Source organism: Aethalodelphis obliquidens, unplaced genomic scaffold (assembly GCF_003676395.1).
Source record: "Aethalodelphis obliquidens isolate GAN/ISIS:26980383/991018 unplaced genomic scaffold, ASM367639v1 scaffold22, whole genome shotgun sequence".
Classification (NCBI taxonomy): Eukaryota; Metazoa; Chordata; class Mammalia; order Artiodactyla; family Delphinidae; genus Aethalodelphis; species Aethalodelphis obliquidens.
In genome coordinates, this window is record NW_020837966.1 from 25022088 (window position 1) to 25037636 (window position 15549).

Sequence of the window (15549 nt, forward strand, 5' to 3'; positions counted from 1 at the left end):
AGGGTTTGAATCCCAGGTCTACCTCCAACTAACTGCAGGGCAATTTCCTTTACCTCTCTGAGCCTCAGTTTTCTCATCTGTAAAATAGGAACCATACCACCTAATGGATTATTGAATTAAATGGAATTAACTTTGTAAAGCCCAAGTTTAAAGATATATTGGGTTGAATCATATGGAAAGTGATAATATTCACCAACCCATTTTTGACCTGCAAAAACAGCCATTTTGGGCAGGTCAACCTAATAATAAGCACTCAGTAAATGCCAATTTGCCGTAGGCAACACAGGCTAACATTGTCTGGTGTTGAAATGAGGCTGTTTTCTCACAATCAAACCCTCCGTGTATGTTCTCTCTACTGGTCAGTGTCTCCACCATGCAGCTAATACCCCAAACCCGAGATGTGTCCCTGGCCGCCTGTATCTTACCTACTCCTGAATGTGTTTCTTCCTTCTTTGTCCCTGCTCCAAAACCACTGCCATTTTAGGTTTCATCATTTTTTGCTTGGACTGTTGCAGTAGCCATGAAACCGGTATTCTATGTCCACATGTCCCCTCTCCGTCCATACCCAGCTTTCATGCTGCTTCCAAAATAATTCTGCGATTCTGCAGATGTGTTCACATTTTTCTATCAAGCTAAACACTTTAGTGGTTTCCATTGCCTATGACCATGGTTTTAAAAAGAAAAACCATTTCTTTTTTTAAACAAAATCTTAGAGTCATTCTGGGAGAAGTCCCAGTGTAAGAGCTAGAGTTATGATTCCAACGTTGGCCTTATGTCCAGGCTGACTAAATTACTGCCACTTGGCTGAAGGAACCATGCTCACTCATGCTGTGGAGTTGCTCCTTCTGCCTAGAACCCCTGCCACTCCAAGTGTGGTTGGAGGACTGGTGTGAGTCAGGAGCTGTTTATTGCTGATCCTTGAGGAGATAAAGATAGAAATGGAGACAACACTTTGGGAGCTTTCATAGCAACCTGGCATTGCCATGGCATCCAGGACCAGGATCACTGGGCTTGTCTTTGGCTGTATGTGATTTTTCTAGCAAATCATTTTTATTGTATTTTACAGAAGTACCAATGTAGGGTGGATTAGAAATTTTAAAAAGAAAGCCAGTCTTTCACCATGTGTGCTTAAATACATGGGGAAGTGCTGGCTAAAAGTCCTTCTCTGCTTCTCCCACTAAGCAAGTTTCTATTCATCCTTGAAGATTCTGTTCAATTCCCCTCCCCTGGGTGGAGGCCCTGGCAGTTTGCTTTGTCCATTCCCTCCTTTGTATCCACGTTGACATTGACGATGGTCAGGCAGCTCTGAGGCTGAGGGAGTGCACCCAGTAGGCCAGGCCCCTTGATAGCAGAAACAGTACCTGTTTATCTCTGTATATCCCATAGAGAAGCCAGATCGTAAATATCTATTAACCCGAATTGAATTGAATTGAATTGAATTGAATTTGTAAGGCAGAAGTTTGAATCCTGACTTCTATTCTATTCTTGCTTTGTGACTTTGGGCAACTTAATCTCTCTGTGCCTCACTTTGCTGTAAAATGAGAATGATCATTACATAATAGAGTGTGAGGATAATAAAGCATAATGCATAGTTGATGCTCAGTAAATATTGACTTTCATTCAGTTCCTTTCCCCTTGAACTTTTTGTCCATTAGGGCTAAGGAGGCAGTTTTTTTTTTTAAGTTGTGGTAAAATGCACACAACACGAAAGTTACTATCTTAACCATTTTTAAATGGCACAGTTCAGTAGTAGAGTACCTTCACATTATCTCCAGCACTCTTTTCATCTTGCGAAACTGAAACTACTCGTTAAACAAAAACTCCCCATTCCCCCCTCACCCCAGCCCCGCAAAGCACCATTGTCTCCCCATTGTCTTGATGAATTGGACGGCTCTAGGCACCTCATATAAGTGGATTCATACAATATTTGTCTTTTAGTGACTGGCTTATTTCACTTAGCATAATGTTCTCAAGGTCCATCCATGATATAGTACGTGTCAGGATTGTCTTCCTTTCTAAGGCTAACAATATTGCATTGTATGGATAGACCACATTTTGTTTATCCATTCCTCTGTCAATGGACACCTGGGTTGCTTCCTTCTTCTGGCTATTGGGAATAATGCTGCTGTGAACACGGATGGACAGAGATCTTTGAGACCCTGCTTTCAATTCGTTTGGATATGTACCCAGAAGTAGAAAGGTTGGGTCATATGATAATTCTATTTTTGATTTTTGAGAAATCCCCGTACTGCTTTCCGTAGCAGCTGCACCATTTCACCAACAGTGGTGCTAATGAACTTTTATCTGATCCATTGCATTATTTTCAACCAAAAGTAATAGATCCTTTCAAGACAAAAAGCCAGTAAGGTTTGATTTATTTTCATAAAACCCAGGTAGATGGGGTTCCAAGGGGTAACCAGAGCAGTCACTGACAATAATTTTTTAAATGTCTCTAAAAGAAATCTATCATCGAATATCAGAATGAGCTGAAGCATTACCTGAAAATACCCTTTCCTTGTGTTGTAAATTTTCACTTCGTAATCAAAGCAATGGACCGGAAAAGCAGAAACTGGTTTCTCCCATTGGATAGAGAGACAGGTTCCTTCAATCTCTGCTGTGACTTTTGCTGGAGGATTTACTCGATCTAGGTTAAAGAACCGAGAGGTCGGTGATCAATCACAGCTGGTAAATCTAATCCACCCACATTTCTCAAGGCATCTCTAAGCTGTGTCTTCTCGAGTACTGTACGCCAGGATTTAATCTACGAACCTGCAAGCCACAGGACTCCAGCGGCTCACATCTGACTCCTGTCTTGTGGTGCTAAAGGAGAGATCTCTCCCGTAAACCTCAGGGATTCCTACTTCAAAGGGCATCGAATGGTTAAATGCCTTTTCCTTCAGCTTACTGCAAGACCCAGCCCACCATCCATTTTTACTTCTCCAGTTGGACGGATCTGAGGACAAACCTGATCCTGGAGAGAAAAATGCCCTGGAGCCTCCACTAAGCCCTGCTCTGTGAAGCAGGTGTGTGGCTGGACCGATTATTTCCTCTTCCTGGGCCTCAGTTTTTATTTCATTTTGTTTTGTGTATCTTGTTTTGGTTTGTTGTGAGGATTTAGTTTTCTCTTACAGAAAAAGAACGGATCGGGCTAAACTTGTCTTTACAAATAACTCCACAGTTCTTTCCCCTGAGATCTCACATGATTGTTTTATGGCCACTTGATGTGGATAGAAATTATCTCTGAGTGTCCTTGTCTTAAGTTCTGTGACTTAGATCTCACAGTTACTGAGTCATAGGGACGAGCTAAGAATGGGGCCCACTGGCTCCAGAGCCTACCATCCCCTAAGCCAGAACATTTTTCATCAAAAGAGCATTTATTTCTTTTAGTAATCTGAGAAATTGGTCTCAATAAAATGAATATCACACAAGAAATGCCCATGGTCTGTCCCAGGCTGTGTCCATTGGTGTCTTAATATCATTGTTTCTCAGGTTCCCCTCAGCATTTTTTATCACCTGTTTTCATGAAAGTGATATTTTTAGGTCATCTAAGTAATACTCTATCGAAGAGAATTATATAATCTCTTTAGCAAGTGCTGTGATTCTTTAAACAAAGTTATACTCCGTTTGATACACATATAGATGATAGAAACAGATACAGATGTCCCATGCCAAACCACGTCCTTTAAACAATCACATTTTGCGTACTTAATGGATACTTAGGCCAGGCACTCTTCTAAGCACTTTATAATTATCAACATACTTAATTGTCACAAAGACCTTGTAGGAAGTATTGATTTCTCCCCATATTTCAGATAAAAAGACTGAGGCCCAGAGAAGTGACCAGCTTGTCTAAGGTCACTCAGCAAGTCAGTGGAGGAGCCAGGACCCAAGTCCAGGCAGCCTGGCTCCACAGCCCACGCTACTAAGCAGAGGCCACCACTGAAACCTTGAACGTTCAGAACCAGAAATGTTATGTGAGAGGCTCCTGATGAGCTGCCTTAATACAGGTATCTAGGATGAAGGAGAAGGTCTTCAGTTTTGAGAACTGAGCACGTGAAAGCTTAAATAATAGGCTTAGATCTGAGAACCACATGGTAAGGGGGACACTCTAACTCAAGAACACCCAGAGGAGAAAGTCCAGAAGGGTAGAGGATCATAGAAGAGTACATGAGAAATTGGGGATCGGTAGCCCAGGGAAGAGGGACCTCAGGATGGGAAACCTGGCTGCCTTTGGATAGCTGAGGGACCATCTTGTGGGGAAAAGAATCAGACCTGCTTGGGGGTGGCACCAGCCCATCACAGGACCCATGGGCAGAAATATTACCAAACCAGCCAGAGCTGCTGCGAGAGGATATGGGGTTCTTCCAGCAGTGAGTTTACTTTCCCTGGAGCGGTGATTCTCAACGAGGGGAGATTTTATCCCCTAGGGGACATTTTTATTGTCACAATTTGCGGGGGAGGAGGTGCTACTGGCATCTAGTAGGTGGAGACCAGGGCTGCTACTGAACACCTGGTAAGGCACAGGACAGGCCACACCCAGAGTTCTTTCGCCAAATATATCAGGAGCGCGGAGGCTGAGAAACCTTGACACTGGTTCTTAAGCAGCAGGCAGATGGTCACTTAGCATCAGACAAGTAGCTAAACAAGGTGATCCTTATAACCCCTCCCAGTGCTGAGATTCTGCGATTCGGTTATTTTGGCTTTGAGTCAAGCCCATCTTACCAATGGCATGAAGGGCAAAGAGCTCATCGAAAGGCTTGATCACAGCTTCCTCGCTTGAGCCGTTAACATACACTGCAAGTGAGTCGCGCCCTTTGCTATTGATAAAAGTCCTGGGAAACCAGCAGGCGATATTTCTCTGCAAGGTGTCTTTGCTGTATTCTTGGCATTCTTCAGTCCAAGAGCCATACCTGAATTGGAACACTCATAAGTTTTTAAGGCTGGAGGAATCAGCCCACTCGCGAAAGTGAAAACAGATACTAACCTATAGTAGAGGAAATACTGCGTATCCTCAGGGGCATCCTTGCCAACAAGCCAGGTGCAGTGAAGAGAAACTTGGTACGGCCGTAAGTGTGTGTAATTATTTGCCTTGGTGTTCGTGGTGCAAGTTAAATTCACAATTGAGGTTCCAGGAGACCCTAGATGGTCAAAAAATTTTTTTAGAAAGAGTGGATGTATGTATATGTATAACTGATTCACTTTGCTGTACACCGGAAAGTAACACAACAGTGTAAATTAACTCTCTTCCAATAAAGATTTAAAAAAAAAAAAAAAAGAGCAAGACATTGCCATGACAGCTTCTGATTGTTTCTTTAGAAAGGGTAGTGACTGGGGACATCAAAAAGGGCTTCACAGAGCAGGTACGATTTGATTTGGGCTATGAAGTATAGGAAGGATTCAGAAAAGCAGGTGAGCCCAGGAAAGCGAGGGCTCCGAGGCAGGACTGTGCTAGTGTGTAGGCGTCATGGCTGTAAATCCATCTGAGAAGAGCGCAGGAATCACGTAGCGGGTGGTTGGAAAGATGTCCTGGAACCCAATTATGAGAGACCTGATTGGCCCAGATTTAGTTTATGACCCTCTGTCTTTTGAGCTGGGGAGGAGAAACATCCGCAATGCTGGCAGGGACGTGCCAGCCAGCGTTGGCTGGGTTATGACACTGAGAAGTGATCATGGTCTTGGTGAGGATGTTGATGAGGTTAAAGGATACCGGGCAGGAACTGGTGACTGACAAAAGAAGAGAAAACTGAGGTGTTTGTTTTCTGACTTTCCTATGTTTACAAAGCCTGAAATATAAAACTGGGCTCTTAGAGGCCTGCCTTACCTGGTGGGGCTCTAAGTTCCGCGGAAACCCAGCTGCTTGGCTGGAGGGAGCGGTCGTTCCATGGGACCGTCTGCACACTTGCTGAAAAGCCTTTATGAAGGATGGTTACGCGTCTGCTCTCAGTGTTCCTGGTTTCGTACTAAAAATAAGACCCACAAGTCACGGTATGCAAAGGGGAAGTGGCCTTGAGAGAACTATTTTAATCAACTAGGCGTTTTCTTCCACTTTTAAAATGGCACGTAAACACAATGCAATGAAATCGTTTTGCTAGAAAAAATTAAACCCACTGCTTCAAGGTTATGTCCTTATCCCTAAACTCATCAAGTTGTAGACATTAAATAGGTGCAGCTTTTTACAGGTCAGTTATATCAAAATAAAGTGGTTTTAAAAATGAATAAATAAATTACCCAATTCGAGATGTGTACATGTTTCAAAAATACGTAATACAAATACAAAAATTAATTCTTCAAGGATACCTGAATAAATGCTTCTTATAAAAACAAACAAAATGTTACAATGAAGGCTCCAGTTTCCTTTGACTACCATCTCTAGTTCCAGTCTCCTCCCCAGAGGTAACTTTTGACGGAAAATTCTCTAGAATTCCATATTGACTGGAATTTAATTTGTTTAATTTTATTGAGCATCTGCTAGGTACCTGGTGCTTTAATATATGCCTGCAGTGAAGTTGGGGCTCTGAGAGGTTAAGTGACTGGTCCACGATTCTAAAGGCAGGAAATGGCCGAACTGAGATTCGAACTTGGCCTCTTCGATTAGGTACCCTGCCCTCCTCCTCTTTTATTCGGCTTTTCTCTTCTGTTCTTTTGGCTATTTTAGAGGAAATTATATAAAACCAATATCTGAACCATTTTACCTCAGAAGTTACTAAACTTGATTTTTAAGTGGAAGAATTGTCCCAAAGTTAAAATGTTCCGAGCTGCTGTTTAATGCAGGTGTGGCACTGGTTCTCAGTCATTTCAATAGAGACATTGCTCTACTGGGAATATAACAAAAAGCCCTTTAGTGGTTTTCTTTTTTTTTTAGTTAAAATTTCTTTGATAAGGAAAATGCAGTCAAAGTTAAAATTTTTTTTTTTTTTTTTTTTTTTTTTTTTGCGATATGTGGGCCTCTCACCGCTGTGGCCTCTCCCTCTGCGGAGCACAGGCTCTGGACGCGCAGGCCCAGCGGCCATGGCTCACGGGCCCAGCCGCTCCGCGGCATGCGGGATCCTCCCAGACCAGGGCACGAACCCGTGTCCCCTGCATCGGCAGGCGGACTCTCAACCACTGTGCCACCAGGGAAGCCCCAAAGTTAAAATTTAAATAAGGATTGCCATCAGAATAAACACTTACATCTTCTTCTTGTGGAGCATTTATTTTCACGTGATACCCTAGCTGGACATTTCTTTGTTCTTGATCAGTATTTGGTTCCCAGCGTAAAAGAACTTGAGCTAAATTGATAGCTTTAATGGTGAAATTGACAGGTGGGAGAAGTAAAACTGTAGATCAAAAGAAAAAAGCCACAGAATGTTTAATTTTACATAGCATTTTAAAGTTAAGTATTTTTTTGTGTAGTATAGTATTTTATTATGGCTATCAGAAGGTATAACACTGAAATAATATTGGGAAAAGTTTCCTTAGAAATGTTTTTAGCTCATTTTCTTTTTACTTTGCCCAGGTATTTACCTATAACATCTACAGGTATTTTATTGAAATCTGAATATTTTACTATATCATTACTCAGTACAAGCATAATTTTCAAAGGGTCATTATCCATTAATGGACTGCAGTAATGTATTAGTTTGTGGGTAGCAATGTGTTTAATGACATGGAAGAAAATAGACTAGAAAATACCAGGTGCATCAAATATATAAGAAGTACTGTTTCACGAACCTCTTGTTTCTATTATAAGTGTACTCACATATTTGCATGTGTACTGGTTCATGATGTTAAAAGGATTTATTTCTTATTATGATTGAAGGTCAAAAAAACTTGTGAGCAAAATTACTCAAATAGGCATTTATAGAAAGAAAAGTGTTCTCTTCCCCCCGTTAATGAACTGCTCTCTAATGTTGCCTTGAAAATAAAAGCTTTCACAAAATAAAAGGTTTCATTTAAATTACAAAACCAATGCCTGTTCTTTTTAGAAACCTTGGAAAGCACAAATGCTCAAAAAAGAAAAGAAAAATTTACCCACGCTTCTATCACCGAGGGTGACATTAACACGTGATACATTCATTATCTTTTTTCTTGGGCATATGTTTATACAACTTTATAATTTTTGCTAAAATTACAATATTGTACAATTATGAAACCTCCTTTACTACATGTGAGGATGTTTCCACTGACCTTTAATATTCAGTAGCCTTCCCTGACTCTGCTTCCACACCTGCCACATACAGTATTCTGAGGCTCTGTCTGTACTGCACTGCCCATTACGGTAGCCAGTGGCCACATGTGGCTATTTTATTTAAATAAAATCAAATGTTCATTGTCTTCATTGCATGAGCCATATTTCAAGTGCTCGATAGTCACTTATCACTGGACAGTGCAGGTACAGAACATTGTCATGGCCATAGCAAGGTTTCTTAGACAGTGCTGATGGGGGAACCACGTGGCAGTTCTTCTTTTCTTTAAACCCATTGATGAACAAGTTTCTGAAGCAAACCTACTGGAAGCTTCTTATTCTTCGGTTGTGAGGACTTGGAACCATTCCCTTGCCTGGGAAGACGTTTCAAATACGGCCATCAGCTGCAGCTTTATTCTGAGTGCCCGTTTACCCACACTTGGAATATGAAGTGTGGGTAAACTGCAGCGTAAAATGTGCATTTCAGCCGACGTTGCTTTCGGAAAATAGAGCATGTTAAAAGAGTTTGTATTCTGATAAGAATAAATGTTCCATCCCTTTTTAAAAAATCATAATTTCCTAATTAATTATTATTTAGGAGAAAATAATGCTGTCCTTTTTGTAATATACTTTTTCTCAGAAAAAGAAATATTATTGAATTTAATAGACGGTGCTTACATTTTTTATCAGGAAGTAAGTCTACTTGCAGTATCACTGTGGCCCCCAAAAGAATCAGTGATGCAGGTGCCATGATGATGACATCCTACAGAAAACAGAGACAAAAATCCAAATTGCCACCTGTTGCCATTTTAAAGAAAAACTGGCAGCTCATTTCTAAAGAAAAATGTAGTCATTTTGCCATTTAACGAACATTTATGACCTTTCTGTTACGTGTTAGAGATACCAATATGAAGAAATCTTGGGCTTTGTCTTGCCAGTGTGGATCCGTAATCTGAGAGGCAGAATGAAGTGTAACTCGATAATTGTAATTCCAGTCTAAAAGCTGCTCCCATAAAGATGTTTATGGGGCACAGTAGGAGCAAAGGGACTTCTGAATTGAGTCCTAAAGGATGAACTAGAGTTCTTGACACACACACAAGTGAGCACAGGCATCTCTGGTGGCCTTGCACGCAGCCATGCGAAGCCGGAAGAGAAGAAAGAAAATAAGAGAGGATTGCTATTCAGCGGGAGACCAGAGCAGATCTTTGAACAGTAAAAGTTCTAGGCAGAGTTAATCAAATTGAAAGTAAATACCATTGCCAGTTTCATTAATAAGTATTTAAATATGAGCCAACATGACAAGAAACTTAAATCTAAAACAATTTTAATGTGGGAAAGAGAAAATTTGTATCACAAACCTAGAATGTGTGTGGTACTTTGAACTGTGAAGAGGCTGAATTTTTTGATGAAGCCAGAAAGGAACAGGCTATAAAAGAAAATGAAGACGTAGTTAATAGGCCTGGAGAAGATAAAAACAATATTTCTATTTATTTGAAATAAGCAGACAATGAAAAGGAATCTCGAGTAGAAAAGTTAGCATAACTCAAGTGTGGCCATCTGAAAAAGTGGTTAGGTCATTTCAGCAACTTTTTTTTACATGTGAAAGAAAAGAATGGAGGACCTCTTGTTGGGAACTGTAGATTAGAAATCTTGAGTGTTTCCTCCAAAAATTTCGAAAGGCATTTTTCATATGAACTTAAAGAACAAAAGTAACATTCCACCTGCTGTGTGCTGCCCTCGCTTTTACAAAGCATTTCTTCCTGTTCTCTCTCATGAGCTACCTCCCACACCTCCCCACCAGTGAAATGGTGTGTGGTTATTATCCAGTTTACAAGGGTGAAAAGGTGTCTAACAAGTTAAATAATTGGCCAAAAATCACGTGTCTGGTAAATCATGGAACGTAGACCCAATCTCAGATCTTCCAACCATAAAACCTTTGTTCTGTACTAATTTAAATGACATGATTTTCAATTTAAAGATTTATTTAAATGGTTTGGTGTTTTCCAAACATAATTCTGGTAGAACCACAGAAGATAGAACTTGGCTAAATGGATACGTTCAGGAAGTACAAAAACCACGCTTTCTTCACTTTTACAACTTAACTTACTGTTATCACTGTTTAACTTGCTAATGAAATTAGTAAAATGTCACAACATAGAAAACAGAAACAGCATACAAAGCATTTAACTCCTTTTTCAAACAAACTTAAGTATTACTAATCAGAGTTATGCCGCTTTTGATAAAAATAATCCTGTTTCTTTCTCTCTGATGATTTCACACCATGTAGAAAAAGAATTTTTAAAACAACAGTGACAATAAAAGCAAGTATTCTTGTATTTTTAAAGGTTTCAATAAGTGAGAATGTTAAGGAATTAAAGGCAAGCATTAGTAATTTACTAAGCCTGAGAAGCAAAGATAAAAAATCGTTAACAAACAACAAAGATAGCTTCCTCTTCAAGTTTAGAAGCTGATGTCTTTGAAATGTCAGCATTTACGGAAATAATATCACATATGTTCTAACTTTGCAGTAATCGTCATTAACAGGAAGAATTCTAGGTCAGAAAAAAATTGTAACATTGATATTCCTGAGTGACTTTTACTGCCTGGCAGAGTAAGTAGTAAGTTATAACCATACTTGTAAAAATAATAAATGTCTATCCTTTGCAGTTAAATTGTAGAAGTAATAAACTATTGAATGTCTCAGTGGGGAGATAATTGAATATTTTACACAACCAAGCAGTCTCCCCTAGAATTTGCTATGTGTTCTGCTTTTATAGCTGTTGAATATAGAATTATTTTTCAAATTTTCATTTGATCATTCAAAAATTTTTCAATGATTAATTTTTTGGCCATAAAACAGCCATACACTATTTTTCCCCATCTTATTGTGATATTTTCTCTTAAACAGGATGATAACTTTGACCGAAAAATGGTTGTCTTATAGGCAACATGAGATAGTCAAGTGGGAGTATAAATTTTACCAAGAATGACAATTTTTTGTGGACCAGATAAATTCCATACAAGGCTGGGTATTACTGGAGTTTTGACAATTGATCCCGTATTTTCTATAATTCTGTTTGCTCTGCTTGTTCCCTGAAAACACCTTCAGCCTTTGCTCATGTCGCCTTAATATTTCTGGTTCCAGGCATAGCAATCACCTTTACTGGAAAAACAGCTTGAATCTCTTGGGGTCATCTCTTTAATCCAAAGATATACTGCTATATAGATGTCAACTGGGTAATATTTCATTGTGCAATAGGCTATTTCGCTACCTTAAAAATATATCAGAATGACATGTTCAATTCATTCTTTTCATGGCTACCAATTAAAATCCAGCAGAAAACCGTTACATTGTTAAAAAGATTCAAATTCAGCAGAATGCAGCAAACATGGGTTTCCAGGCTTCCCTGGTGGCACAGTGGTTGAGAGTCCGCCTGCCGATGCAGGGGACACGGGTTCGTGCCCTGGTCTGGGAAGATCCCATATGCCGCAGAGCGGCTGCGCCTGTGAGCCATGGCCGCTGAGCCTGCACGTCCGGAGCCTGTGCTCCGCAACGGGAGAGGCCACAACAGTGAGAGCCCCGCGTACCGCAAAAAACAAAAAAAACCATGTGTTTCCTACTTACGATTGTCAGAAATGTATGCTCAGGCTTCCCTGGTGGTGCAGGGGTTAAGAATCCACCTGCCAATGCGGGGGACACGGGTTTGAGCCCTGGCCCGGGAAGATTCCACGTGCTGTGGAGCAACTAAGCCCGTGCATCACAACTACTGAGCCTGCGCTCTAGAGCCCATGAGCCACAACTACTGAGCCTGTGAGCCACAACTACTGAGCCTGCGGGCCACAACTACCGAAGCCCTCGCACCTAGAGCCTGTGCTCCACAACAAGAGAAGCCACTGCAGTGAGAAGCCCGCGCACCACAAAGAAGAGTAGCCCTGCTCCCCACAACTAGAGAAAGCCCACGTGCAGCAACGAAGACCCAATGCAGCCAAAAAAAGAAAAGAAAAAAAAAAAACACACTCAGTGTCTTAGAGAGTCCATGGGCTACCTGTTCGTGTGACATTTCACTGAGTCAATCTAAAATTTCTCGAGCGCTCTCTGAGAATCTGGCTTCTAGTAGGTGTTATATTCTTTGAAATTTAGAGAAAACCAGAGCACCATCTCTTGCACTACAGGTGTTTCTAGAAAGTTGGGTGAAGTCCTGACAATTGGCAACAAATTTCCCCAGTGTTCCTGAGAATTCGTCAGATTCTACTGAAGTTCAGACAATATTTTCCCCACTCTCTTTCCCACATATTTTGCTGCCCCGGTACATTTGTTTTTTATAACCAAAGTTGAATTTACCCCTTTTAAAGAAACTTTTTGAGTCAACTGTGGTGACAGTGAACTCAAACTCAATCTCAGTGAACAGAAATTGAAAAGCAACTGAGAGGATTCATGGTCTGTTAAGCCCTTAAAAGTAGGGTTTACTTTTTACTTCGTCTTTTCTTTTTTCCTTTTTTTTCCTGTACAGTGTAATCAGCAATAAAACCTATCTCTTGGGGGATGAAGAATAAATAAATAACCCAAGGTGTAAAATGCAAATGACATGTTTAGGTAGGTAGCTAGGTATGTTGCCTTACCCCCAAATGAGAAATCTACACATTCATAAAAATACAAGTGGGTAACAAGGGCCATATATAAGGCAGGCAACTTTTTTTTTTTTCCTGCTACGGAACTTCTGATTAATTTTCTGAAATAGTCCTAAAATGTAACTCAGGGATTCAGATTGTTGCCACAGTCATAAACACTTGTTAGCCAAGGCAGAAAAGGTGCTGCCACCCTGAGTATTTGGAAACTGCTGGCAGAAGGAGTTTGCTGCAAATCTCCGAGAGGTTGGATGTCTTCTAGCGAATTGCACGTGGTGCACTGTCATCCCACATCCACGCGTTCCCTTCCCCAGACTCACCCCCTTTCCTGGGCTCAGCTGTCTCCTGCGGTCCTCCTGTTTCCCACGACTGTACTCAGTAGCAGAAAGCCAGGACCACGTCCATCAGCCCCTAGCACAGTGTCAGGTGCAGGGCAGGTGCTGCACATGCCTGGTCCTATAAAGAGTAAAGGCAAATTAACACACAACCCTTAACATGTCAAGCCCTTTACGGTAAAACCTAGCATAGGGACAAGTTAGATGAGAGCACGGCAGGCTGGGAACGTATAACAAGCCTGGTCTGTTTTGGGGGGAGGTGTGATACTTTTGGTAACTTGCCTAAAAATTTCCCCAAGCAGCATTTCAAGTAGTGAAAACAAATGAGGTGATTTGCATTCCAAAACTTTATTATGTTTGAAATGCAAACTTTGAACAAATAGCTACATACATTAACATATTTTTCAATAACTATGAAAGAGGGCATACCCTTTCACAAGAAGTAGAAGCTGCACCAGGTAATGGAGTTTTCGGCCTGATAATTCATTAAATTGGGTATCAAATACAGTAATCAATATGGCTACAAAAGCAGTCATTTTACATGTGTTGATGAATTTTAGGCTAATAGATTAATAAGAGATTCAGATTTTTCTTTGTCTTCCTTTCTCCTTCTTTTTTTCTTCATTCCATCCATTTCTTCTGTATACATGGAGATATGTTTACATTGCTTTGGGTGAAAATTGAATTACTGAACATAAAACCAAGTGAGATATTTCAGCAAGTTTTTGTACATTTTATATAAAATCAAACGATTTTGAAAAAATTGTTTGAAAATCCTAGAATCCCCTGAAGATACAAAAAACAGAATGCCTTCTGTTAGAGGCAATGCAATCATCTCCTTCTTTGTTGTTGTTGTTTCTTAATTTGTAGCTTTCTCAATTAACTGAAACTTCCTCACAATATTGAGCTATTTTATTATATCCTGTACCCTATTTTCTAAATTCACATATTCCCTCAGAAATCTTGGCAGAATGCATGTTCTCATTTTAATCACTAAAGTATCTGCAACGGTGGGAAACAAACCTCTTACGCAAACATCAACAAAAACTGTAGGTGTTATTTTAATGTGACTCACCTTCGCACGGATTTGCACACCTCACTTACTTAGCCAACACACAGGAATAGAACGCTACACCCAGAGTCTGTATGACCTGCCTGATACCATGTCCATAGCACCAGTATTAGTTCTGTCCCTGCTAGTAATAGAGTTTCAAGGGGTTTTGTTTTCCCCTTTATTTAAAAGTTGGCCGTATATTTATAAATCATTCTCTGTCACTTTTCCTATCCCCCCTCCGCCCCCACCGTGTAATGAAATCATTAGGAGGTGGAGCCCAGGGTATTATTAGAGAGAAAGAGACATTTGCTCACTCGGAGATGAATCAGCCTTGGATCCCCACTTACTGAGAAGTGCAGTGCCATGTCATCAGAAGCAGCCGCAGGGCATTGAAAATGAACCTTATCTCTGGGTGCACTTTTTGACTTAGAGACGGATCTCCTTCACTGTTTCATCATCGCAGCTGTAATGGTTAAAAACTCACAGCCGGTTTCCTTGACGATGGGATGGCAGCAGGGCTACTCTAAGCAAATATTCAGGAGCATTTGTGAGCGGGCAGTTCTGGACGAGCCTTAACCGAAACTCCCAAGCACTAAGCTGCTGCCAAGTGAGGGATCTCTCTGGTCCTGATAGCCACTATCTGATAACTGTCTCATCTGCATTTTCATTCTCTTTCAAGATGCTTTGTTCTCTTCAGGAGTTGAAATGAACGTTTGCTCCTGGGTGACAAGGTAATCAGGTTTTCTCTGGGCACTTTCCAGCCCTGCGTTTCTGTTTCCTTTACGTGCTTCAGTCAACTAGGGTATGTATAGCGCCTCTGTTACTTACGCAATACCAGGCACATGATTTGACAGAAAAACGGGGCATCCACCATTCCCTACAAGCTGAGCAGCAATTCTCAGTTTTCTGGGGATGCATTAACCCTTCTCTGCTATGTTAGCAGGTCCTGCGCCCTCAGGGAAATGGGTGTGTGCCATGGCAGGGGGCAAAGGAGGGAGAAAGAGTCTCCGGGTGCCATCAGTTGCTGGCGTCGGTAGCCTGGACGCGCCCTGAACAAATTGAGACGGTGGCTGTGTCTGCACGCACCCTGGGACCTTCCCTTTTCTGTCATCTCCCGGTTCCCAGTGTAGCACCTCAGCTGTCCTCTCCTAAGTACCTTCAATTTAAGTAAACCTAGTTGGGTTTTCCTGTCCTTTGTTCCACTTCTGTCTGGGGAGTTTCCAGCCCACTGACTTGCAAAGCTGACTTTAAAAAAAAAATGTTGCCCGTGTGTGAATAGACAACAGTGGCACTTAATGTATCAAGTGTCTGAGCCAGGTGGGAGTCTTTGCCTTTGCAAGGGGACCTCCAGGCTTAGCCCAAGGTGGTGA

General features: G+C 41.1%; 1 protein-coding gene across 6 annotated transcripts in view; it reads right to left on the reverse strand.

The window, feature by feature from the left end:
- The window catches only part of IL5RA (interleukin 5 receptor subunit alpha), a 35356-nt gene extending 20431 nt beyond the window's left edge, over positions 1 to 14925 (reverse strand). For 3 of the 6 annotated variants that reach the window (XM_027121430.1, XM_027121434.1, XM_027121433.1), the window contains exons 1-8: positions 14527 to 14925; positions 13111 to 13246; positions 8843 to 8927; positions 7171 to 7316; positions 5822 to 5960; positions 4985 to 5138; positions 4723 to 4910; positions 2499 to 2644 (exon numbers count right to left, since the gene is read on the reverse strand). In XM_027121430.1, the coding sequence (XP_026977231.1) occupies positions 2499 to 2644; positions 4723 to 4910; positions 4985 to 5138; positions 5822 to 5960; positions 7171 to 7316; positions 8843 to 8915 (846 nt within the window). In that variant the 5' untranslated portion in view covers positions 8916 to 8927; positions 13111 to 13246; positions 14527 to 14925. Of the gene's footprint in view, positions 1 to 2498; positions 2645 to 4722; positions 4911 to 4984; positions 5139 to 5821; positions 5961 to 7170; positions 7317 to 8842; positions 8928 to 9522; positions 9591 to 13110; positions 13247 to 14200; positions 14323 to 14526 lie in introns of those variants that run through there. The other 3 variants (XM_027121432.1, XM_027121431.1, XM_027121435.1) reach the window with 3 other exon arrangements.
- Positions 14926 to 15549: the final 624 nt, after the last annotated feature.